The 26,607-nt window shown below is 33.7% G+C and overlaps 2 protein-coding genes across 3 annotated transcripts; one reads left to right on the forward strand and one right to left on the reverse strand.

Moving 5' to 3' along the window:
- The first annotated feature begins 353 nt into the window (after positions 1 to 353).
- On the forward strand, positions 354 to 24,226 carry LOC124536641 (probable ribonuclease ZC3H12B). Of its 2 annotated transcripts, none has more exons than XM_047113169.1 (4): positions 354 to 731; positions 19,485 to 19,655; positions 21,154 to 21,386; positions 21,470 to 24,226. In XM_047113169.1, exons 1-4 carry the CDS (start codon positions 507 to 509, stop codon positions 22,566 to 22,568), a joined length of 1,728 nt encoding a protein of 575 aa, XP_046969125.1. In that variant the 5' UTR covers positions 354 to 506; the 3' UTR covers positions 22,569 to 24,226. The 2 variants fall into 2 exon arrangements, with proteins under 2 accessions (XP_046969125.1, XP_046969127.1); XM_047113171.1 differs by lacking the exon at positions 354 to 731 and adding an exon at positions 7,784 to 8,294.
- Positions 24,227 to 24,344: 118 nt separating this feature from the next.
- Positions 24,345 to 25,497, reverse strand: LOC124536642. The gene is made up of 3 exons (XM_047113172.1): positions 25,269 to 25,497; positions 25,056 to 25,199; positions 24,345 to 24,975 (listed from the first exon to the last, which is right to left on the reverse strand). Exons 1-3 carry the CDS (start codon positions 25,367 to 25,369, stop codon positions 24,357 to 24,359), a joined length of 864 nt encoding a protein of 287 aa, XP_046969128.1. The 5' UTR covers positions 25,370 to 25,497; the 3' UTR covers positions 24,345 to 24,356.
- Positions 25,498 to 26,607: the final 1,110 nt, after the last annotated feature.

Consider the following 26,607-nt stretch of genomic DNA (forward strand, 5'->3'; position numbering starts at 1 on the left):
TACTATCATGAAAATGTATATAGCATTGTTTTATTATGATATGGAACACATATTATTCGTAGCTACCTTTTAGAGGGACTGATAAATTATTGTTATAAGGAAATGCTCGTTGTTATCCCTTTTAAATAACGAAATACGAAAAAAAAACTGCTGGTTATTATACTGAATGTGCCACATTTTCAAATTTTACATGTAATGCAATATAAGATTTAATCAAACGTACAATTATTCCCGCCAAAAAGTTAAATTGAAACGATTATAAACTTTTAGGTACAGATTATAAAGACTATAGTTAAACGTTGTTGACAGCAGAAGTCAGACTAAGTCATAAGTTTTATCACAGACCACGATACTCTATGTTCAGACTTCAGAACTATCAAACGTCAAACGTGAAATCTGAGGATTGTGTTATGTTACAATTAAGAACTACGAAATTGTTTTGATATGAATTATGCAATTATACTGCGATTATAGTGCGTGATTTCGATCGCATCGTTTATCAAATAATGTCAAACGAAACGGATCTGTTTATATCAGTTCCTCGGTCATGTTTAAACGAATTTTATAGCAAATATCTTAATTTAGTGGAAACTTTTTACTATGTTACGCTTTCTGAAAAGAAATCAGGAAGTACAAAAGTGAAACCAGAATTTGTGTGTTTTAAAATAATATTTAATTTAAGCCCTGTGGATGGTAACTTCAATCCGAGAGAACTAGTCGACAGAATACAGGTACAGTCTAAAAATAAGTAAATATAACTTCTGCTAATTATTTGCACAAACCAAGTAAATTAATAAAAATTATTACACATTCCCTGATTTAGTACATTCTCGTTACTGTAAATATTGCTATAGGATTTTGCACTAAAAATAATAATGATTATTTACATTTATTTATGTTGTATACCTACATTTAACTAACACTTAAAGAGAAAAGTGTAGAAATATATATACCAATACTTTTAATAATAATAATATTTTTATAGTTTTTTTTTAATTTCCACTTCTCATATATTTATATGTAGTTAATAATTAGTTTATAATAAGCAGAAAAAAATTAATATTTGACTAGAGAGAGCTAACTTTAAAAATCTTCTAGTTTTTTCTACATCATATATATGCAACAAAATAAAAACATACTATTCTCATCTAGTCATGTAGATTTTGCTGGAAACTGCACTCAGCTTGCACTTAGCAACAATGTCAATAATTAAATAATTTATAATTGACTAATAATAATAATATCTAATGACCAGCGGGTCAACATGGTACTTAAATATATGTAATTCTTTTAGGCCTTGGAAACTTTAAACTGTTTTTTCTCTTTTGTGAAGCGTGCACAAAAAACAGATATAATAAAAAAATATATAATTAAAAAGCTAAAAATTTATTTTTTCAGTTTTTAATGCATTATCTCCTTTTGAACTCAGTATAATTTTTTGAATCATTGATTGTGAATAAATGCTATGGTATCTATAGAATATTAAAACATTCACATCGACTTACTAGTTCTTAGATGACTGTATCAAACAGTATTGCAATTGATAAATTAATCGAAGTAAATTTCTTATAAACTAGCATTGAATTGATCGTCCATCTGCACCAAAAAATGCAGCACGTTTTTTCATATTAGCAGAATTATGACTTAATTTATAGTTCATATATATTTAAGTACTTATCCCATCAATTACATAATGTAACAAAAATCAATATATGTATATTCATAGGATTACCATATTAATAACAACAAGTTTTAAACAACTAACCAATCCACCATTACAATATGCTACAAATATTACATACAATATATCCAAAAGTATGTATTTAATAGCTGTTAATTAAAAATATGTCTAGGAAGTAAGATGAACATTAATTTAAGTTACACTATGATATAACTAAATAGTTAACAAATTTATTTCGATTGAAAAACATAATGTTATGGGATTTGGTTAACAATGAGTATTTTTTATTTTTATGTTATTTTGTTTTTGAATATGAATATGATCTTTATTAGTACCATTATTAGATGGTGCAATTAAAAAGAAATCATATAGTTAATATATTTCAATTCAATTCAATTCTTGGTTTAATGGCTTTTAGTTGTGCCGACAGGGCACAGATTATTTCGCCAATGTCACGTAGGATGGAGAAGACACGAAAGAGATTGATCGGAACAGTTGAGGAAACAAACTCAATTAAATTTTGAAGACTAGCATAGTAGTAGTAATTTCCTTGTTAATCCTCAACCTAGAACAACACAAACATTAAGGGTTAATAATATGTTACAATAAAAATAATTGTTAGTACTCTAAACTATATATACTAAAATATAACACTCAATGGGACTATTCACAACTTAATTTTATTACATTTAATATATTTACATAGAAAAGAACAAAATGGACTAAACACAAACGTCAACAAACATTCAACATTTATAGGGCGGGGGACTTTAGGAGGGAGAACGTCGTAAAGGGGATGAATAAGTTTAGGACAAAGGAACAGGACGTGGGTTGCGGAACCTTCGTCTAGGCCACATTCACACAGCGAGTGATCACGAACTCTTATCTTTGCTAGGTGGACAGGTGTGCAGGAATGGCCGAGGCGTAAACGACAGATAGTGGAAATGATCCAACGATCAGCGTGCCTGTGAAATGAAAACCATGGACGCCTCGGAATTTTAGGTTGTAACGCCGAATAATACTTACCCTTAACCGATTTTGATGAAATCCAAAAAGAGTTCCAGGATTTATCCATTTCAGCTTTCGCAAGAGTGAGTAAATCTCTAGCAGAATTGACAAAATGCTCCGATGAACCAAATTGTGTAGCAGTCTTTGCATAAGAGTCAGCCATCTCGTTTCCAATAATACCTGAATGACTTGGAATCCAGACGAGCAAAACTTGTAGACCCTGATGATGACAGGATAACAGGGCCAGGCCAGCCAGGCCTTTGCTACGAAAAGGATTTTCCTTAATGGCCAACAGGCAACTTAAGGAGTCACATAAAATAATTGACTGTTGAATATTATGTGACTGGGCGTACTTAATAGCTTCCAGTAAAGCAATAGCCTCACCGGAAAATACCGAAGTTTCAGGGGGACATTTAAAAAGTAGTGCTATTTTATATTTGGGAATCCAACACGATGCACCAACGCATCCGATTGGAGAGAGTTTAGAGGCATCAGTGTATATAGGGAGGTGATTTGGCCAATTTTGATGAAAGATTCTTTGAAATTGGATAGCAGTATCAGAAGAACCTTTTATAAGACCGAGGTTTGTAATTACAAGAGGATTAAATAAAAGAGCCTTAAAGGAGGTGGAAAAAAGAGGATTAGAAGGAAACGTGTTAAGAGGATGAGGCAGGTTGGTATACTTAAGGAAACTGTTTAATAGGAATGAGGATTTCGGACTATCCGGGTTGCAAAGGTGGGATAATTTGTTTAACCTGGTCAAAAGAGGATGGGAAGATAGCTGTAACAATTTGATGACAAAGCGGTCACATAAATATTGTCTCCTTATATGTAGAGGAGGGTCAACACACTCAACCTGTAGAGCATTAGTAGGGGTGGATTTCATCGCACCCAAGATTATGCGCAAACATTTATATTGAATTTTGTTTAATTTTTCTGAAGCAGATTTATTGAAGGGATCTAGAACAAACAGTCCATAGTCCAAATGACTACGAACTATTGCGTTATAGATCAGCTTCAATGTATAAGGGTGAGCTCCCCACCAAACTCCAGACACTGCTCTAAGGGCATTAATAGATTTTTCACATTTCTTGGCTAAATAATCAGAGTGTGAAATTCCGTTCAGTCGTTGATCGAGAATAATACCAAGAAATTTTGTTTTGTCTACAAAATTGATGCGTTGACCCTCATAAGATAAATTGAAGGAAGGTATATATCTCTTTTTAGTAAATATCACTGCTTGACTTTTGGCTGTCGACAGCGATAAGCCATGGTCAGAGAGCCATTGGGATAGGTAATGCAAAGCAGTGTTTAATCGGAACGTTAAATTTTCAATGGAGCTAGATCTAAAGTACAAAACAGTGTCATCAGCATACTGGAGTATGTTGCAAAAATTGTTAACAGACAAATCGAGGTCATGAGTGTATATGCTATAAAGCAGAGGACTGAGTACTGAGCCTTGAGGAAGACCTTTCCAGACAAGTCTGGGGGGAAGAGAGAGATGTTGGTGTCTAACCGTTATTGATCTGCAAGTTAACAGATTACATATGAGATGTACAATCCTCGATGGAATACTCAGCTGTTGCATTTTCTGCCTGAGTAACGGAAGAAGGACATTATCATATGCAGAAGATATATCAAGAAAGATTCCCACAAGGTACTCTCCTTTAGCGAAGGCAATTCGAATGTCTGTTGTAAGAATGCTTAGACTATCAATGGTGCTCAACCCCTTCCGAAAGCCAAATTGAGAGGGAGCAAGTATATTTCTGCTTTCCATTAACCATTCCAGGCGGTTCTTCAAAAGATGTTCAGTGATCTTTGCCAAAGTTGACGATAAAGCTATGGGTCTATATGAATTGCAATCTGAAGGGTTCTTACCCGGTTTAAGAATAGGGACAACAATTTGCGACTTCCAAGATTGCGGGATGATTCCTTTGATAAAAACCGAGTTAATTATATTTAAAAAACAATTTTTCGCTTTATCGTTCAATTTAGAGATAAAAGAGTAAGGAACGCCATCTTCCCCAGGAGTAGAGTCAGATAAACCATTTAAAGCACAATCAAGTTCAGAAAAAGAAAAGGGGGCATCCATTTCATCCAAAGTAGATGCTGGCGTAGAATTTAGAAAACTGTCCTCATAAGGGACAAATGGGGGGGCAAGCTTGTCAGCGAAATTGTTAAGCCACTCAGAAGGAGTATTTGAAGAAAGATTGACAGAATTAAGGCAACGGCGGAATTTTTTAAGTTGGGACCAGACTACAGAGGAAGGGGAACGAGGACTCAGGGATTCACAAAAATGAAACCAACTGACTTTTTTCTTTTTAGAAATTAGCTGTTTGAATTTTGCGTCGATTCTCTGGTACCTACAAAAATTATCCATAGACATACACAAGACAGTCTCTGTTCAGATAATCGCTTGCATTCCTCATCCCACCAAGGGGTGGAAAGCAAATGAGTTTTTGAGATGTTTTTTTTGGGAAAATGAAGATCCGCTGCAGAAAAAATGCCATTAAGGAAAAGATCGTAGCAAAGAATTACATCTCCATAGTCTTGTGAAACAAAGAGGTTGTCGATCATGGAATCAACAGACTCAGCATATGCAGACCAGTTAACATTCTTTAGCTTATATTTTAATAAGGGATTTGGATTGATATGGGGAATGGATCGGTGATTTAAAGAAAGGAGAATAGGAAAGTGGTCACTACCAAAAGTGGAGGAGAGGATGTTCCAGGATATTTGTGAGGCAAGGACTGGAGAGGATAAGGATAAGTCTACAGCGGATTTTGGGTTTTGGTTAGGGTATACTCTACGAGTCGGTGAGCCATCATTGAGGATGCAGAGGTTTGCATCATCAAATATGTCCATCAACAAGAGAGCAAATGGGTCACAGAAATGTGAACCCCAGGCGGTGTGATGGGCGTTGAAATCACCCATTACAAGGATAGGACTAGGAAGACAGGAAATGATGGCAGAAATATCAGGAATTAAAGCTGGATTAGGATGAGGAATGTACAGGGAAAGAAAAGAGATGTTAAGGGCTCTGACAGCAACAGCATTAATATGCTGGCTGGGAAGGGATAAGGGAATTTGGGAAAAGGGGAGGGAGTGCCGTATAAAAATGGCACTCCCAGCATAACCATCATTTCTGTCATCCCTCAAACAGGAGAAGCCTGGGACCCGGAATCGGGATCCAGGGATCAACCATGTTTCAGAGACGGCAACAATGATAGGTTTATGGAGGTTAATCAGTGAGAGGAGTTCATGTTTTTTAGGACGGACGCTCTTGCAGTTCCATTGAAGGAAGCTGATTAGGGCCATTGTGAAGGATTGAGAATAATTGACATAAGTCTTGAGCAACGTTGGACGGTAAGGGGATGTCGTTACATGTTGAAATAATACTAAGAAGTATTTTTGTTAGCATTTCTAAGAAGTTAAGATTGCTATTAAGAGGATTAGGAGTGTTTTGGTTGAGAGCACAACCGTTAGGAGCAGAAGAGGGACAATTACTAATGATCGACTGGTGGGCCTGCTTATCATACCCCTTACCAAGAGGTGATCTTGGGCGAGGAGTACTGATAACAGTCTTCCGATAGGACCTATTAGTTGAAGGGATAGGTTGATTTTGGATATTTGGAGAATATGAGGGAGGGGTAAACATCTCCTTTGCAATCTCTGCATAGGATCTACGAACAGGAGGGAACCGAGAGGATGCTTCAATATAAGATATGTTATCCTGAGACATAACTATTTTAATTGACTGTTGACGGGAAAACTCAGGACAGTCCTTGTCTGTTGTATAATGGTTACCAGAGCAGTGTAAGCAAGTGGCGTTATCCTTACTTACACTACAAGACTCACCTGTGTGGGATTTGGCACACTTATAACACCTAGGTTGAGATCTGCACTGTGTTTTAATATGACCATAACGACAGCAATTAAGGCATTGGATGGTCGGAAGTTTGTAAGTCTCTACTGGAAGGGATGTATGGTAGGAAAAAACTTTTGAAGGAAGTATTTGCCCTCTAAAAGTAATAACGACAGATTGGGTAGGAACCCATGTTGTTACACTGTCATTAATTGTTTTTCTGTTTAGTCTTCTTATTTTCATTACTTCACCACATCCAGTGGGAAGTTCAAGTGACATAGCAAGTTCTTCCATCGTCCAGTCCACGGGGATACCCTTAATCAAACCCATTCTGGTTACATTAAAAGTCGGTACAGTAGCTTTGTACTTGCACATTTCAACAATAGGATTTGCCAGGAATGAGTTTGCCGCTTGGGCTGTTGAAAATTCAACAGAAATTTTATTACGACCTATGTTTTTAACACCATAATTAATAATCCCTTTAATTTTATGAGTGTGCAGAAATTGTCCAAATTTAATTGCTCGGATAGTAGTTCCTGAGGCTGGGTCAGAGACTTCCCGGGACACTTGTACGATGAAAGGACCCTTGTCATCGTCAGAATAAATTTTTGGGCCTTCAGAGAAGGATGGGTGAGTGTAGATGGTCTGTATCGAAGGATTTGCAGAATTTGGATGGATTATAGTTTTTTTAGCATTCGAATCGGAATTAATCGATTCATTAACTTGGCGTTTTCGAGAAACCGGAATAGAGGGAGGAGAAAGAGTATCGGTATCGGTTTGTACTGAGCCACCTGGATCAGGGGGTTCAGGCGGAGTATCCACCTCCATTATAAAACTTACAAACTAAAAAATATTGATATAAGATAAATACTCACGAAATTTAAATATATTAGTAACACCACTTAACCCAACTACCAACTAAAACACTATTAACAATAAAATATACTACAAAACTAAACGTAAACACTGATAATCTCTAAACACGTGTGTTAACCAACGCTAACGCAAGCGAGAAAAAAACGTTAATATATTTATCGTCATATCAAATTTTTTAAAAGTCACTGCATTTCATATCACCCACTTTTCCTATAATATGCAGTGTTACTACTATAATTTATTGTAGGTAGTGATAGAAATCTTTTACTGTTAATGAAATGTTATATGTCAAGTTTATTTTTTAATCCAATATCAAGTCAAAAGTAAAAAAAAAAAATCTTTTCCTCATTTAGATTAAACATTTTCGTATGTTATTTGAAAAAGTTATATAGCTGCCTACATTATTCATATAAATTTGTATAACATAAATATTTTAATTAAACAAAGACAAAACAGCTGATAAGTCGGACTTGAGAGCCCAAATGTGATTGATGAGTCTTAAATTTTCGTGGTATTCGTTGTTTCCGGATTTGACATGATTAAAGTTGGATGAGCGACAGCTGTATTTGCGTGAGTGACAGAGGTCAACAGTGCGCGGTTTGTTTGGGGGCCGCCCGTTGCAGTGGGCGCGCAAGCCGCGAGTCGCAACCCGGATCTCGTGTGCCCCGCTTCCCCTTCACTCAGCGGGCCCATGCGTGGAGGTGTGCGTATGCGCCCGCCACCGCTCGGTGCTCGCTAGTCGCCACACTCGCTGCCTCGCTAGTCTTGCCGCGAAACACGCCGCGCTCGCACTCGCGCGTCATGCCATGCGACGTGCGCGCACACTAACTCGTATTTATTATGTACGCGATTGACAACTCCCAGGTGAGCGCGTAGTCTAGCGACGTCTATCGTCTTATCCCACCTAAGCGCTTGTACTTAACAATTTTCTCGTCACTGGTATTCTGTGTAGCGCGAGTTTCACAAACCGATGTACGCAACTTCGTTCTGTAATGATGTTCATTCACGATCGCACGAATAACGATCCCGGAAGTAGAGCCGGTTCGTTAACGTCATCTAGGTATGCTAATTAACATCGACATTGTTTAAATATTGATAAGCACGTAAGGTGTTCGTTATTGTACATTCTTACATTATATAAAACTGGACACATGTTTTCGTTATCGAGTTGATATTTAGAACGTAAGATACAATTCAGTGCGAAGCGCAGTAAAATAGTGATTTACATTTAAAAATTGTAAACAACGCAGTATCCATTAAAGAGTGTAAAATTATATCGATACAAAAGTTCCCATGTCAGTCTAAATAGTTTATCACGTAATATGATTGCGAGATAACGTTATGTCATTCTCTCGCAAAAGGTAACCCACTATTCATAATACTATATTTCTTTTTATAATACAAGATAAAGTTTTCTCGAGTAATTTGTCTCGTTCCGGATCAGTTAATCGAATTTTATCATAACTTCACGGTAAATTTTAAAAGTTGTTTTTCAAATTAAATTAAAAGTCGTACGTTTCAACAATATCATTATAACCTATACGTTTTACCCTTCAAAACAACAGTGGTTCGCAAAACGATATAATTAACGTGTCATTGTGATTCAACCATGAATTAATCTTTTTTAATTTAATCCAAGTGTTAAGTTACACAAGAGTCGTTACTAAATGTTATCAACTTTCCGAAATGAAAGCCGGATATATAACCGAATTACAACTTGAGCTGTTATTTGAATATTTTAAAAGAGTATTTAAGGATTTAGAATGATTGAATCTACTTAATGAGCCCTTTTATTATATTGAACATGATAGCATATGTTTCTGTAGATAATTGTTGTAGATATATAAATCTATCGCGATCCGTCGACGATGCAGTCTCGTACCTGCGACAGTTGGACGGAACTTGTATATTATTGCAGACTTTCACTTGACCAGTGAGCTCTAGTAATTTATATTCACTCGTTATCCACGACATCCGACTACGGATTTAAATCGAATGGATAACTTTAGCATAGTTTTACCTCTATGTCCATATAGGTCATACATGAGAATGTCTAGTTTTCGTCCGTTCTTGATTACAGAATTTTAATAAGATGCTCATCAAATATTCCTGAGGTCAGCGAAATTTACATTCTATATATTAAGTTTTACACGACACTGCTTATATTATATGTATAAATTTTAGTTAAAGTACTGAAATCGATTTATAAAAAAATAAACAAAAACTAATTACAAAATTGAAGAGGCTAGTTAACTCTTAATAGAACTTTTCCCCTAGAAAGTAACTGCGTTAAGTTTGCATATAAACAGAGTAGGGTAGAATAATCGAGGACCCGATACAGCCGGATACGTCATTTTCTCTCGCTAATAGGCAATTTCAAATCGAAAACGTACTTATGAATATGTAAACGATCCATTTTAAAGCTTTGAAGCTAGTTCAGCAGTAAACTGACTGTAATTGTAGAAATGGTACATCATTACATTTATATTCTTAAGTCTCAGTCGTATTTAAAGAAAGCAATTAATGAATAGTTATTAAATTTGCCCTGAATGACTACTAGTTTGATTACATTGCTACTAGTACGATGCATTAATAGGTTTTCGAAACAGATTATATCTTTTTATTCGTGACTGACAAAGCATTTTTTTATACTAAGTGAATACAGGCAAAAGAATAAATGTCTGGTTAAATAAATAGTGGTGCGGCAACCTTCTAATGTTTGTTGGAACGTATTAGTTGTATCCGGTACCACTTTTAGAGCGTTTTCATAATCGACGACACGACATTATGTTCCGACACGATAACACATACAGTCTATGAATTTCACGGCCAAGATTAAGCAATTGGGAGATGAGGTTGATAAACCACGAAACATGCAGCCGTTCGAAGTAAAATCGTTTATAAATCTATGGTATCGTAATGTGTTACTTAAATTGTAATATTGGAACGATTATTTTATGACGTGAAAGAATTTTCGTCTTAATATATTATTGTCTGTGGATTGTCGTCTATCCGAACGCGACGTTGAAATCGTATCGGATAATGTAAAACGCGGAGAGCGAGAGCTCTGATGTAACTAATATTTATACAGATGTGGTTTATGAAAACTATAAAAGGGATTGGACATAGCGTCCGAAATTTTGTCTCGACTATGATATAATCTTCCACAGTATACGCAAATCACTCTCAGTATTTAGACGAAATTAATATCAAAATTTAATAAAATGAAATATAAACCACAAAATACCTTCCTATTTTTTTATGAGTAAACAAAATAATTGAAAGTCCTTAAAATTAAGTAACAGATCATGAGTTTAGAGTTAGTGAAGTGCTTTTAGCCCGAATTTTGGCCGGCTGTCAAAGAGCAACGAATTGCATAGATTAATTATGCACAAACATGTGACTGCACAGATACGGTGCCTTATTCCTTACACTCTTAATCCAACATGAAGGCTATTGAACACGACCGGAAAGAGATCGAGCCAGCCACTTTATTCACTCTTTCAATTTTTCAGTTCCTAACTAAAAATTGCCAGTGACAAGTCATGTGCAGGAAATCCTCTATTACATGTTATTAGATTTAACCCCAGACTTTGGGATCTACATATCTATACAATCAACTCTATATCAGCGAGCCTGACAGTCTGCCTGAATAACTATTTGATCGAGATACCACATGCAAAGAAGTGAAACAGTTGACTCCATGAAAACAGTTAAAGAATCTTGCCGATATTATGAATGTGATCCTGTGGTTAGACACAATTACATTAGAACGGTTTAGTGGATCTTAGAGAAATTTGGCATAGATATAGATTATAATTTGTAATAGTTCAAAAGTTACTTTTCATCCCGGAAAATGTACTAACACCTTCTACACATACATTTGCGAAGACAAACGCAGGTGAAGCCATTGGTGGAAAATAATGATAACATAAAGTCCTGTCACATATATTAACATTTATCTAATTATATACCAACTTTTCATTGACCCTCTCGAGACAACAGGGAATATAAAGTTTAATAACGAAAATCTAAACACAATTTGCCATTTATATTATTAGTAATGCAAATATGAATTACATCTACTACGATTCCGTAGTAATTGTTTTTTAAATACTTATTGATTGATATAACATACGAGTTGTTTATGATTAATTTAAACAATTAAATTATGCTTTGAATATTTACTTAAAGTGACACACAAAACTTAACATTTTTTTTAAGAAAAACAGATTTTTTTACTAGTTAGTACTACATGTACAATCATTTTTTACACAAAATAAATATGAAATATACCTATTAGTATGTTATTATTATTTTTTATATTTCGATTTATTTGCATGAGAGCATAATTTAAGATTATAAGTTGTATAAATTATTCATGCTGGTAACCCTCATAGAGCAGAATGAGTTGTGCGGTTATTGATTTGATATTTAAGATTCTTATCAGATCGATGGACGTGATCGAAAATTTGAAATAATATCATCTGAAGGTAGGTAAGAAGGCCTACCCCACCTCTAAACCATTACATACATATTATTAATAAGGTTTGTAAAATGATAATACGATACGATGCTTGTAGGTTCAAGGAAGGGGTTTACGTAAATTAATTCAGGTACTACTGAGTCCTTAGTTGTTTTACTACTTTGCTCTATCGCAACCAATAGAATAAGGCGTTTGATTTATATTTTAAAACAGAATAATTAGTAATAAGTGTTTTCAGGATAGAATAAGTGACATGATATATGATAGCAGTCATCTTATTTCCGTATAAAATTACTTAAGATAAAATAATGAATCAAATTCAAATTAAAAGTGTTATAAACACTTTAATACGTTGTGAATGAAACCTTTTTTTGCATGGAAGGAGCCAATCTATACTCTACTAATATAATAGATGCGAAAGTAACTTCTGTTACCTCTTCAAGGTTAAACCGCTGAACCGATTTAATTTAAATTACTACGGTTAGTTTGAGTCCCGGGGAAGAACATGGGCTTGAGATTTTTTATGACGGTGAATGTTCAAATAGGCTATATATAGTTTTATAAATATTCGCGCGGTTAAAGCCGCAGTTTAGCTAGTTATAAAATACTTATAGTCTTAATTTCAAGACTACTGATAATTATAATATTCTAAAAACACTTCTGATACGCACTGCATCTGGTGATGAAAGTTTTATTTATATTGGTTTAGTTGTTTTTGCACTAAGACATTATAAAACGAGTAGCTCCTCATTTATTGGCGTAGTAAGATAGAATGACAATGATAAATGACATAGAAGAAAATATTTATAAAAAGGTACATCTTAAAATAGGATAACACATGAAAATATATTTAAAACAAAGTTAAGAATAAAATCAGTATCCGTTAAATAATCTGATAAATATGTCACGAAAATGATGGATTGTCTTATATGTTTATTTTGTTTAAAGATGAACTTGCTGTTTCAAACTCAAATCTGATCCTCGCGTTTAAGAATCGTTCTCCTAAGATATATAGTTTGTATACGCTAGTTATATTAACTGCGACGCAACTTGCATTATCTGAAGTTTGAAACGAATTTCCTAAATTACATGAACAATCCCCAGGACAGGATGCTAAATTTATTTTCAATTTCGTATAGGTACGTCTGTCAGATATGATATCTAGTTTAAATGGCACAACTCCAGATAGACATGGGCACTGATAGAAATATTAACCGTTCCCTGTATATCCAATGGGTCAGCAGTCTTGAGGAACATTACATAACATCTTATTTATGGCCCATGTGCCTGTAAATCATAATAACATGCATATTGCATGTACCTGTAGTGACTGACTCACCCTTCCATCATACTGGAATACAACAGTACTAATAATAGGAAACTAACTATTTAGGTATGGCGGGAGATTATCTATGAGTTATACCTTCCTAGTAAATAATAAAATATGTAACATTATTTATATTTCATATAAATAAAAACTTCCAAAGTATAAATTATATTTTACCAACAAAAACAAACCATTGATTTTGTAATGCTGATATAAGTTTGCAAAAATTTTGTAGGTATGGATGTCAAAAAGATAACTTGAAATAACCTTTAATAAAACCAATTAAAAAGGTAGAAATTAAAAAGTTACTCCAATGTTCTAAATTCAAAACGAATCGGGAGTCGGTTATCGACAGTTCCGTACGTCATCTTATGATTAATTCTAGGAAATGTTTAAAAATATGTAAATAATCATGTTTAACCTCATCAATTATAATATTAAAGCATCTAACATTAGCATTAAACAAATATAGATATGAAAACAAAAGAGCACATTGCGGTTATGTGTGCCGGCTTGCGTATGTTGTGTACAAAGTATGTCGCGTGCTCGCATCCTGTTCGGCGGTGACGACACATCGCATGAGCCGACGTCGTCCGCGTACTCCTATTCGATTGGCCGCTGTTATCTCCTCCACAAACGCGCGATAGAATTTCTCCAGTAGTAAACGGAACTAATTGTATCCGATATGTAATCAATTTACAGATTTATGACTTTGTTTGTCAAAGACAGCGCGCATTATGTTGCGCTCAAAGGAATTGCGATTAAAATGCACTGTTACTCGGCGTCGATTTCTCAAAGTTTTACCTTATTAATATGCTATAAACTTTATTTAAATTTATAGTAATAAACATAGTTTGTCATAGTTATTTTTAGACACGATGTACTTAAATATTCAACGTAAATGTGTTAAATAACCCAAATAACGATATTAGTTTTAGAATAAAAAAATAGTTCGTAACATGTTATCTAAAAATATATTGATGAAACACATTCGATGCGTGTAAATTGTATTTATATTAAATAAATTTGAAAAAAAACTTTTTTATATATGAATTTATGTATGGGAAATAGATCTACATAATGCCTACAAAAAGTTTGCATGCGAATGCGGAGCGTTTGGATGTCATTTAAAAAAAAACAAAAATTTGGCCACACATGATAGCCATTTGTTATGTTTAGGTATAAAATAATAAATAATTACCTATTGCCAATTAAATGACAATAATAATCATAGAAGTTCGTCACTAGAATAGAAGTGACGTAGTTTTGATAACCTCTTATTTCTATTAGTTTGATTACGCATGTAAATATTTATGTCAATAGAACAGTTCAATAATTTGCAATTTATTAAACTTAATGGTTTTTTGTTAATTGAGATAATATAAAGATAAGATGAATTTAATAGCTAGTAACAAGTTACGAAATTAAATAATCATAAATAAATTGTTTATTATAAATTAATTTTCATTGATATGAGATGCAATTGCAAGCTACTATTGAATGATTATGTTTCTAAGTTTAATATCACAAAATGTGGTCGGTTTTTATTAAAGTTTTCTTCGCTTTCGTGATAAATTTTCAACGATCGTACAAGTATATCTTGTACCTTATGGCCATCAAATACAATTCATTTTAATATTTCGAACAATAAAAGCGAAATGTCTGTTAATTGTATAAATGTTGCAAATTCCATTTATAATCCTTATAGCTATTTTATAAATACAATATACCATGAATGTTTTACAACTTTAATTGAATTATTGTTTTATTGGTTTTCGTATATGTACACACTATTCAATACAATCTTAAGTTTTTTTTTTAAAATGAAGGTCAGATTAGATTAATATAGTTCGCTGCGTATATTACAAGCCGTTTTAATCGATATTTTCAGATGTTAGTTTTAAATGTAACTTCAAAATTATTGTAATTATGGTTCTTTGTCTTTTTTAATCATCGTAAACAACACGAGAGAAGGAGATGAAAAATTTGAAATACTAATAGTGCTTAGTGGTATATTTGATGGTGTATGGCAATACTGAAGGCTTAGCGTAATATACGACTTTGTAGGATTAATCTGGTTTTTTTTTTAAAATATGGTTTGACGAATCATACATACATACATCAAATCGTTTGACCGATATTCCAAATACCATATTTCAAGAATGCCCTCCGATTATTGACCTTTATTGTCGAAAGAGTTAAGACTTGCGGTGTACTTGTGGTTTTTAATGTGTGAATTACACAACAGCTCGTATCCTAAATGATTTGTCTGACCTCGAAAATTAACTGGGTCGCGAAGAAATCGAGGCGCATAATTGCTATGGCACTGCGGTTTTTTGTCAATTGCTACCAAGGTTTTTTTTTTATTATTTCATTAATGCTATCAATGATTGTAAACTAATATAATGTAAGTAATTAAAATACTGAACAAGACTTTGAGTATTGCTTCATATCGTATACATCGTATGAAGTGTAGTTTCGCGTATACGGTGCATTAATTCGCCTTAGAATATTTCTAAAACCTTATATAGGCCTACCTTAATGTTAAAATATACTCTGGCAAGAGTATTTTACATTTCAATTAACAATTCTGATAAAGAAAAAACATGCAAGAGTCAACTAATGATCAACGGCCTCCTCATACATGTCACAGATTATAAATCAATGTTTTCCTTCCTCCCAGGCACACATTAATTATAAAAATAAATTAATCACATGGAATTTGAAATGATACTTGCGTGAATTTGAACCCTAATTAGGTGACAATATATGGATCGACAAAGTATTAAGTATCTTAAATTCAGATTAATACATACGAAAATAAGTTCCTTGTAAGCGGTAGTATTTCATTAGATTAGATACCGTGAAGCTATTATATTTCTGACCTTGTTGTTTCTAAGATTTCATGCAGCATAAATAGTAGCCTGCTCCCGTTTACGTAGGTGCAAAGTCCAAACAGGAAAAAAACGTAAACAAATACGATAAATCGAGCGTACACGACCGAAGCTAAAGCGGGAGAATCCGGTGGGTTTTTTATTTTGTTCTAAACATTTATCAGGCACGAGGAAATTGTCAGCTGTATTTGTTTTATAGAGACATTTAGCGTTCTTGAAATGTACCTACATATTACGTATATGGCTATATATACCTATACATGATATAGGAAATTGAATTAATCAAATGTATGTCATTCGAAATTTGAAGAGCAGTAAATGTCAATTGTCAATATAAATAATTATTCGTTTTAATACTTCAATAATACGACCAATTTCAACTATCTATAAATCCTCACCTAGTTATTGTAAGAGAATTTTCAATTTTATAAAAGCTTCAAAGTTTGAACGTAAAATACATCGTTATACCTAGATAAGATACAATGTAGCGTTAGTAAGATATATCTATTTATTTAATAAATATTTGCTTACTTAAGCCATAGACTTTTGAGAGTACCTATTACGTGTATTATTTTTGTCATTGATATGATTACTAAATCGTTTGTTGGTTTTTTTTCATGAATAGCGGGATATCTTTATCTTGAGACGTTGCGGTGTTTCTCGCGAACCATATTTTTTTAGAAAGTTGCATCCGGCTTCGCGCTAGGCGGACGACTTCCGTGTACAATGTTTTGAAGCCACACAAAAACCACCTAATTTCGTTTCATACTTTATGAGAATCATAAATTTGTAATAAAACTATATCAAACAGACTCAAATCGTGTGTAATACGAGTTTTTTAAATATATTCCGTAATAATATTGGCGTGTGTTGTAAATGGTTTAATTGGTAATCAATGTGTAGTAATCTGGAAATCGTAAGTAAATACTGTGAGAACATGACATGCCTAAAAGTTGAAGTCATTGAAAGTGAAGTCTAAATATATGCAGGGTTCGTAATAGATACCTGGTCTACCTTTAGTGATGACGATATCATTTTTCCTTCTTGAATGTAAATATCAAAGGACTAATGAACGGTAGTAACAATATGATTTTATGTAAACTTATGTAAATGCAACCAGTTTAAAAACCTGCTAGATACAAATGTTCCTCAAATGATAAATTAACACTATTTCTGCAGCATTTCATCTTAGCTTAGTAGTGTAGATACTCTAGTGTGGCCTCATCGAGGGTACTTGTGCATGATATTAAATAATTATTTATAATCGAACGCTTTAGTCGTTTATCTTTGAAGTATTTATGATTATACACCCGTTTTTGTGAATGATTTGAATTTATGATATGAATAATTAAATTATTTCAACATTATGATTGTAATTTGTAAATAATGAGGTGTACCGGTTCGGTCTACATACCTAATGTCTCTTGAACGCTTAAGGAATGCTGTACGTTGATATTTTATAAAGTCGAGAAGTTATTCGTTGCAACATGGGACACTAACTCGGCTACAGTAACGTAATCTGCGATCAGAATTTAGATCCTAAAGACAGCCGAGTGGAATGAACCAACCCCAACACGGATGTAGCCGTGACTAAGAAACGAATTTAGTTTCCTCTTAGTTGAAACGGTAACTGGTTCTAGTTATGGGAGTTGGAAAAGTGAAACGTATCGATTTTTGACAGTTGTAAAATTTGTTTTTCGTTCGCGTTTCGTTGTGGGTGCGTTTTGATATTCGCGTGAATAATGAATTACAACCGGTATACTCAGGATTTGCGCACGCGGTAAAGGTCAATGATCATCCGTAGATCCGCTTCGACGCCCTCATGACCCTGTCCTGCGCTGGCGCCGCTTTAACAGCAATAAATGTGCTTAGTGCTTACAACATAAACAATAGAAAAAAAACTAGCCTCCTACCCCGACTTTGTACATAAGGAACTCGGGTTTAAACCACTTATATTGTGTATATACAAAATAAATATTTTTTTATTACTCAAATTGAGCCATTCTTACACGTCTGCCCCATAAGCGTCTCCAATTCCTTTTCCCAGGCGTATATTAAAGGTTATTTAGTATTAGTTTTGCGTATATCCAAATTAAAAAAAACCCAGTATTTAATTATTATGATTGATGGTTTCGTAAAGATGCATCTAATTTTACTAATGGAAAATATAATATTTAATTTGTGAAAAAATAAGGTATTAACTATTTAGTTGGATTTTAATTGCAAATTATTGCTCTTTGATCTACCGAAAATACATATTCATAATAGATCCGGGATCTAAAACTTAAAAGTGTTCGCTTATAATTTACAAGGCTGAGGCGTAATAATGGATTATTAATGTTTAGAACAATGTGATTTCGAATGTTATAAATTTCGATATTATTACGATTTTGGACAAAGTTTAGTTCTGATGTATGTGATAGTGATTTTGGTAATATGAGTTCCATTTTATAACATTCACAATATCTTAGTGACATCTTGTGTTTTGCAATTTGATCATTGGGTTATTTTTGTAGTATTAAAATTTCTAGAAGTGTACATTAAATTATATTTAATGTTGTGGATTTGTTTGAAGTAAGGTGTATCTACAACTTTCTTAATCTTTAAAAAAATAGAAACTATTAAGTTATAATGTTTAATAATTATATACAGATTTAAGTTAAGACGTATTATTACCCATGGACAGTATTTTTGAGTATACTAGTGTTACACACATAGTTATAAATCCATGAAACGTCACTTTGTCAAGAAGAAGTCATACAATTCAGCTAACTCTCAACCATTTATCTTCCCATGTTAACCTAACGTAACTTTAACGTGTTCCGTAGAAATTACGCTCAATTGATATATGTAATTGTTTCGCTAACATATCATAGAGTACTCTAATAAAATACTAATCATAGATGCTATAAGCACATTTACCCGCTTTAAATGTCACTCCTTCCGGGGTAGGTTTGCGTGACAATATACCTATTTAGGTAGGTTTTAATATTTAACTGAATAGGATATTTAACGCAATCATGATAGATCCTTATATTATTACAAACAAGCTCCTCATTCTTATACAAATATTCATGTTTTTGTACATGTATGTATATGTTTATATTGTATAATGTGATTATTAACTCAAATCGCGTGCGACCACAAAATAATATTTGAAGAGGATATTATTTTAATAATGAATCTATAGGCTAATCATTATTCAATATGTTTCGGCATTATAAAATTATTTTTCCATCATTATTTTAACGATATTTATATATACTCTTTTATTCAGAGGAATTTCCATCTCTTCGTCTTAATTATGATGATTTGAACCCGCGTCTAACTTTATGTTCTTATTGTAGAAATATGTGGAGTCATCACTGGGATGGGCTGGAGAGCGCGGCGAGGACTCGAGTTACGACTCAGAGTGTGATGATGACGGAGGGCATCGCACCGCCTCGCGCACACCCTCCGACACTCTCGCCGCGGAGTTCGCGGAGTACGTCACCCACGCACCACCTCCGCCGAATCAGGTAACTATGAATTTCATAACACAGTGTGTTCCGGATCTTATTAAGTTAAACCTCTTTGGGCGCGACGAGATTGAAATTTCGAGGTCAAATTTAAGTGTAACGTTTACCCGATAGACGTTTGTGACGTCTCATTTCACGTTTAATTATATAATTAAAAAGTTAAAATAACTTTGAACTTAATTTTAATTTCTGTATATTTTCGTTGTGACAGAAGTTAATAACAATATTAATTTTCGGTATTTCGAACATGAACAACGTATTAAAAGTAAGATTTCTTGTATTGTCTTTATTTATATTATTCTACATACTGCTGAAGTACGTATCTTTATGTCTCATAATTCTCAGTAATAAATAGGTCTCTATTATCTTTGAAATATCCCACCATAATAGTCGTTTAAGCTCACAACATGTGATGTTTGATAAGTAATTTATAACTGGCAATATCTGTGATTAGTGTTGGTATTAAACGTATTAACTTAATCTTTGTAATTGAATGATTTATTACCGCAAATATTCATAAAAAAGGAATTACTTATAACTATCTGAATTATATTTAAATTCTCATTCAATCTCTTCTAATCTCCTTGGAGTGAATGTATGAATGAAAAATATATCTCCAGTGACCTCAGGAAACTTAATTATAATACATATATATACCTATAGAATAGATATTCTAAGCAAATAAGATTGGTAGCTTGAATAATTTCTGATATTCGCTATATGGATTTGCGAATGTGAATGATTTTTTACGTCTACGAACTAAAATAAAGTGGAAATACTTGGTTAAGTGTAATAGTGTTGTGTTTTAAATAAAGATATATTAATAATTAACTCTTAGTAGTTCACAATACAGCTTAGTTGTTAGCCAATCGCTTGAAATATTTTACGTATTTCAAGCAATTCCAAAGTTTATTTATCTTTTCCCCCAATTCTATTGGAGTAAGCTCAACGAAACATTTATACAAAAAGTTTTTTGAATATTAGTAATTGTATCAAACTCAAATTCCTTTATTAAATATTGAAGCATTACGCATTTTTTGATTGTCAGATTAATCTCTACCACCGAGCTAGAAAACAAAAGTCACTCGATAAATTATTTGTTACTTGATGTATGACATCCTACTACGTATAAACAATAACATAATATCATTATTTTATGACCAGTTGCGTATTAAGTTCGCCGACAGATTTTGTTTACTACGACGAAGCTATTTTACAATAAAGTCCGTTTACGTCATTCACGTCACCGACGTAAAACCTTTTTGTTTCAGAAATATTTTAATCGCACGTTATTTAAAGGAACGTTCCACTTAATGCTGACCTTGAAAACAATAAATTGGAAGCTTCGGTCCACTCTATAAGAACTTTTGTATGTTTATAGCCTAAGATAATTTTGATAACGACTTTTATAATACGTAAACAAAACTACCTGAATTAGCATGGTGAAGTAAAGTTTAAATTTTTAATGAATTTGTGTAAATATACTGTTTTCTGTTAGGCTAAGATCGAGTTTGCGGTGAAGCTGGGTTACTCTGAAAGACTCGCGCGGACGGCGTTACAGCGATTAGGACCAGACCCGCCTCGCAATGAGTTGTTGGCGGAACTTATCAAGCTCGCTTCGAAAAGGCCGCCTCGGATGCCTTCTCCGCCGCCGCCAACAGAACCCGACCCGCCATTCGAACGCGCACCTTTAAGACCGATAGTAATAGACGGAAGCAACGTTGCCATGAGGTAACCATCTTTTTATTAAAATTAATTAATATTTTGGTATAATATGAACCATACAATAATATTACATTTATTTCATATTACAGCCATGGCAACAAAGAAGTGTTCTCGTGTCGAGGAATAGAAATATGTGTCGACTGGTTTCGAGCACGAGGTCACAAAGAAATCACAGTATTTGTGCCAAAATGGAGAAAGGAAGCGTCACGGCCCGACAACCCCGTGGCCGACCGTGACGCCCTCGAGCGCCTCGAGCGCAGTCGTGTGCTCGTCTACACGCCCAGTCGGCTCCTCGGCGGCAAACGGCTTATCTGCTACGATGATAGATACATTCTCAAACTTGCAGCCGAAACGGACGGAATAGTCGTCTCCAACGACAACTACAGGGACCTGGCCGCTGAGAGCCCGGAGTTCCGAAAAGTCGTTGAGGAGAGACTACTGATGTTCTCATTCGTTAACGATAGGTTTATGCCGCCCGACGACCCTCTTGGTCGGTCGGGTCCCACGCTGGACGCTTTCCTTCGTGCGCCACCGTCCCGCGCCGATCCGCCTCCCGCATGTCCATACGGCCGGAAATGTACTTACGGCAATAAATGTAAATTCCATCACCCGGAGCGAGCCGGACGACCCCACAAATCGGTAGCTGAAAAACTGTCGGAACGAGCCGCTCGCAAGGCACGCGATCTGCATACGCTAAGTCTCCCCCCCAGCGGTCGGCCCGCAGACACGAAGAAGCCGTTGGCGCGGGCGCACTCCGCCACGCCGAGACTCGCAGACTCCTCGCTGGTGACGCACTTCGACAGGGCGCAAGTGCCCGGCCCCTCGCAGCCTCCGCCCGATCCCAACCCGCACCGGAAACTCGCCCGACAGCTGACACTCAACCCGGCGTGTGACCCTCGGCTGCACGCGTCGGCCGCTCGGGTGTCGTCGGCTCCCGTCGGCGCGGCGGCCGCCCTGGCCCCGCAGATGGCGGCGGTGTCGCTGTCTCCTTGCGCATCAGAAGGCGCCCTGCAACACTGGGAAGCGAGACGAAGAATGCACTTCCACTTGGCGGGAATATTCCCCGAGGCGCAAGTAGCCGAGGCGATGTCCACTTACCCGGAGGAGACGGACCCGCAGAAAATGTGCGCGATAATTTTAGATAGATACCGGCCGAGCGAGGCGACGTTACCGCGACCGAACCATTGACACCTCTTACACAACATTTGATGTTCAATTATGAGAAATGTTGCTTGTAAATAAATTGCATCCTATTTTCATCTTTATCTGATCTAAGAATTAGACCCGATTTCTTTTTGAAATTGAGATTTTAAATTCGCAAGGTCGAGGTCGCGTGGTAAACGATGAACACAATCGGTATCGTTGTCGGCTATTTCTTTTAAGACTATTGGGACAAACACGCTATTAACATATATTAGAAAGAAATCTAAATCGTAACCTCATAATTCATTCTGATATTGTGAAATAAATAATGTAAATTCAAGACATAATCAACGCTTTAGATTGTAATAATGAAATCTTTATATTCTTTGAAATGAATATAAATGAGGTAAACCTCTTTGATATAAGATGACAAATATACGACCTTTTGTGAAAAAGCTTTGCTTTGTTCTATTAAAAAAAAAATAACGTCGGCTAACGCATTTAACTTTGTACATTCAGTTTATCGGACAAGCGCTTCTGCGAAGTGTACGTCCTTATTTAATTATTGACTAAGCTTAGATTTAAGGATGTACAAATAAACGCTTCTAAAAATATTTACAGACGTCTTACCCCTTAGAACAGCTTGACTAATAATAAAAACATGATATTTGAGAAAAATAATTTACTTCTATAATATTTTATCAATTGTGGAAACAGAACTTTAAAATCGTCTTTGAATTTTTTAATGTTTTATACATTTTGTAGTTTAACAAACTTTTGTTTATTAACATGAAATAAACATTTCCACATATTAAATATTTAATATATGATTTATTTCATAGACATACACTTGGGTTGAAATCACATTGTTGATTTAATTGAAATTAAATAATTCATTCGTAAGTTATAAAGATATCGAGTGTGATATGATACTAACGTACATTCTAAACATAGTGTTAATTAGGAAAATATATTAGATAGGTTGTTTTTTGTATTGCAATAACATTTATTTTGTGATGGTATAATTATATTTGGTACTGTGTATCAAGTAAAAGGTTAAATATCTGATAGTTTATTAATAATATAGCTTTTTTATTTAGAATTAAGTAAACACTATTTTTATATTTTAAATGAAAACAGAATGGGACAACGAATTTTCCATATATCTGTTTCTGCAACATCTGAATTAAACTATAGTAATGACCAAATTGATTAATATTATTTAATTGATACGAGCGGGTCATTCCTGTTGGTACGTTGAAGGTGCTTTATAAGGCCAGATATGAGATAATATCATATGTAGTTATATTTACACTATTTGTTGTTTGATTTTTATTAAATTGAACTGTTAAAAAACCTTAAATGCAATGCATCAAATGTAAGATAAATTTTATCTACTTGTTTATACTTCACATAATTACATTTTTTTTATAATTATGTGAAGTATAAAATATTATCTTAGTTATTGTTTTATACTCAAATTTTGTCAGTTAGTTAATAACCTATATATGGTCCTGACGAAATTTGATTATATATTTCGTACTCATAATTATATTATGATAAACTTAGGCTAGTACAATTACTAACAACAACTCACAATAATTATTATCAAGTACTGCTAAAAATTCCATTAAGGAATACTAAAGTGTCTATAATGACATGATAGAATAGATAATTCTAAGAATAAAGTATCTGATTAGAAATTGTTCTATTTATTTTAATGTTTTATGATTCTAACAACAAAACATACTCCTATAATGTATGACATAAATAAATCATTTGACATACAGCATTTATTGGGATAGAGGAAAAAACAACAAAATTACTTAAAACTTATTTAATTTTTTTTCTGTTAGGGTTATTAGTAATTTTTTTCAACATCAGTCTCATGTATTCCTTGCTGTCGGTTTTGTTTTCAATTTTCTGACCTGAAAATTTAATAAAGTTTTGTCCCACAAACTTGAGGCTTTCTCCATTTGTTTGCTTATTGGATGGCACAAACACTCTGGTTTTCTTATCGGTTCTAAAGAGATATGGATTATGTGATTGGTCCATATCGATATCCATCTGCATATCTTTTTCTAATACTTTATTACTTTCCAGATTGACATTTGTGGATTTGTTTTCATTTACATTTGCTGATTTCATTTCATTTTCATTCTTCTTCTGAAGTTTATATTTTTGATATATTTCCTTCACACTGTTACTGATTTTTACTAAATTGTCCTTTTTTATTCCTAAGCAGCTAGTCTGTATACCAAAGTAGTTTTTGGTTATTATTCTTAGGTCTTTCAAGCAAACTACTGGGATATTGGAAGAATTACATGCTTCGATTATTGACTGAACAATCATTTGAGGTTCGACTAATGCCTCTATTAAAACTGCAGAACATTCTTTTTTTTCAATAGCACAGCGGCACACAGATATTCCAAACAAAAGTCCATCTATTTTTCTAAAAAGACAAAACAGATTATAAATAATATATAAACATTCAAAAGACATGAAAATACATAAATTATTGTCTAGCCTTACTTAAGCGGTGTTGGTTTCGGTCGTTTATTTTTTGGTATCAATTTTAGTTCATCCCAATGGGGTTTTTTAAAATCGGGAATAGAAATACGATGTTCCATAAGAGCATTACTTAATGACGTTCCTTCACCTTCTGATACTGCAGGCCTATAATGTTATATACTATAAATAATTAAGCAAAATATTAATATTATGATTCATATAAAACTTTCATACCAGAAGACAGGATCGGGGCGGCATATTACATTTTTTAAAGTCTTTTTAATTTTCCCCTTATTAATTGTACCTTTCTTTGTCTTTAACTTTTTTGCTTCCATTATATTTTAATGAATTAAACTCTACTTAATAACTAAGTTTAATAATATTACACTATAACCTCAAACTCATGCTAGAATCTAAAAACAGACGTGACAAGTGACAACGGTAAATATCAACAACACTTCTGTCACGAGTTATAAACGTCAAAAACACATTGACAAATTATGTGTTAAAATCTGCAAAATATAAATGTTCTCTACTAATATGTTGAAATATATAATTTTAATGAAATTTAATAACTATTATCATTAATATTTTTATTAACATACGATAAATATTAAAAAATCATTTATAAACTTTCTATTACCGTACAATTATGTTCCAGTACCTGTCTATGAAAGTCTTGTATTTTAACTTTGATTTTTTTATTGGTTGCCACGTAAAGAATCATCTCTAATTAACCCTACATTAAAAATTGAATGATATAAAATCAGTATAATTACATTTTAGTGCGTATACAATTAAGAAAATACTACTTTTTTATTATGATGTTTTATATAGGTTGATGTCGGTCATAACAGCTTTTTAAATTTATGCACACAATTCAGTGCGTGGGAAATATTCTCATCGTCCAATGGAATAGTAACAAATAGAATGCTTTAAATAGTACCCGAGGTATTCAGCTCCCATGTGATGAAATTAGAACTCACTAATTTTTTAACTCTAGCCTGCTATGCTTTGATATTATTTGTCCAGCCCTGTAAATAACTAACACCACCTCGGACCTTACAGCCAATTGTCCGCTTCCACTTTTCCCGTACATCCCCTTTATCTATATATCTACATCCTTATGATATGGGTCCTAAATAAGAAACAGCAACTGTAATGTATCATTTGCTCACAATTGGTTCAGTGGCTCAGTTAAGTTAAGGATAAATCAAACAGACCAAAGTAACTTTCAAATTTAAAATATTAGTAAAAGTATAATTTGCCCTTAATATTAATAGTAAAGATAAAAAAATAACGTAGCGAGTAACTCAGCTTTCATAATTTTAAGCCTACCCACATTCGAGTTCCAAATTAACTTCATCAATAAATAACTAATACTTAATGGCATAATATCCAATAAATTTGGGTCAAATTTATAATATATAACAAATATAATATAACAATTAACAACACAAAAAAGTTCTCCGTAAGTTGTTTACAAGGTGAGCTCTTCATTTGTAGCAGAATTTAATAATAAGAACTTGAAAGATAAAATAATACATGTATAATAGTTGTCGCTCGTGGCTTC

The sequence above is a fragment of the Vanessa cardui genome, chromosome 17 (assembly GCF_905220365.1).
Source record: "Vanessa cardui chromosome 17, ilVanCard2.1, whole genome shotgun sequence".
In the NCBI taxonomy this organism is placed as follows: Eukaryota; Metazoa; Arthropoda; class Insecta; order Lepidoptera; family Nymphalidae; genus Vanessa; species Vanessa cardui.

What these genes read in the sequence shown, in the direction of transcription:
- LOC124536641 (XM_047113169.1), top strand. Translation starts at nt 507, where the DNA reads ATGTCAAACGAAACGGATCTGTTTATATCAGTTCCTCGGTCATGTTTA. An exon ending in AACTAGTCGACAGAATACAG is followed by an intron (nt 732 to 19,484) that starts GTACAGTCTAAA and finishes TTCTTATTGTAG; the next exon opens with AAATATGTGGAGTCATCACT. An exon ending in GGAAGCAACGTTGCCATGAG is followed by an intron (nt 21,387 to 21,469) that starts GTAACCATCTTT and finishes TTCATATTACAG; the next exon opens with CCATGGCAACAAAGAAGTGT.
- LOC124536642 (XM_047113172.1), bottom strand. Translation starts at nt 25,369, where the DNA reads ATGGAAGCAAAAAAGTTAAAGACAAAGAAAGGTACAATTAATAAGGGG. An exon ending in CGCCCCGATCCTGTCTTCTG is followed by an intron (nt 25,200 to 25,268) that starts GTATGAAAGTTT and finishes ATAACATTATAG; the next exon opens with GCCTGCAGTATCAGAAGGTG. An exon ending in CCGAAACCAACACCGCTTAA is followed by an intron (nt 24,976 to 25,055) that starts GTAAGGCTAGAC and finishes TTGTCTTTTTAG; the next exon opens with AAAAATAGATGGACTTTTGT.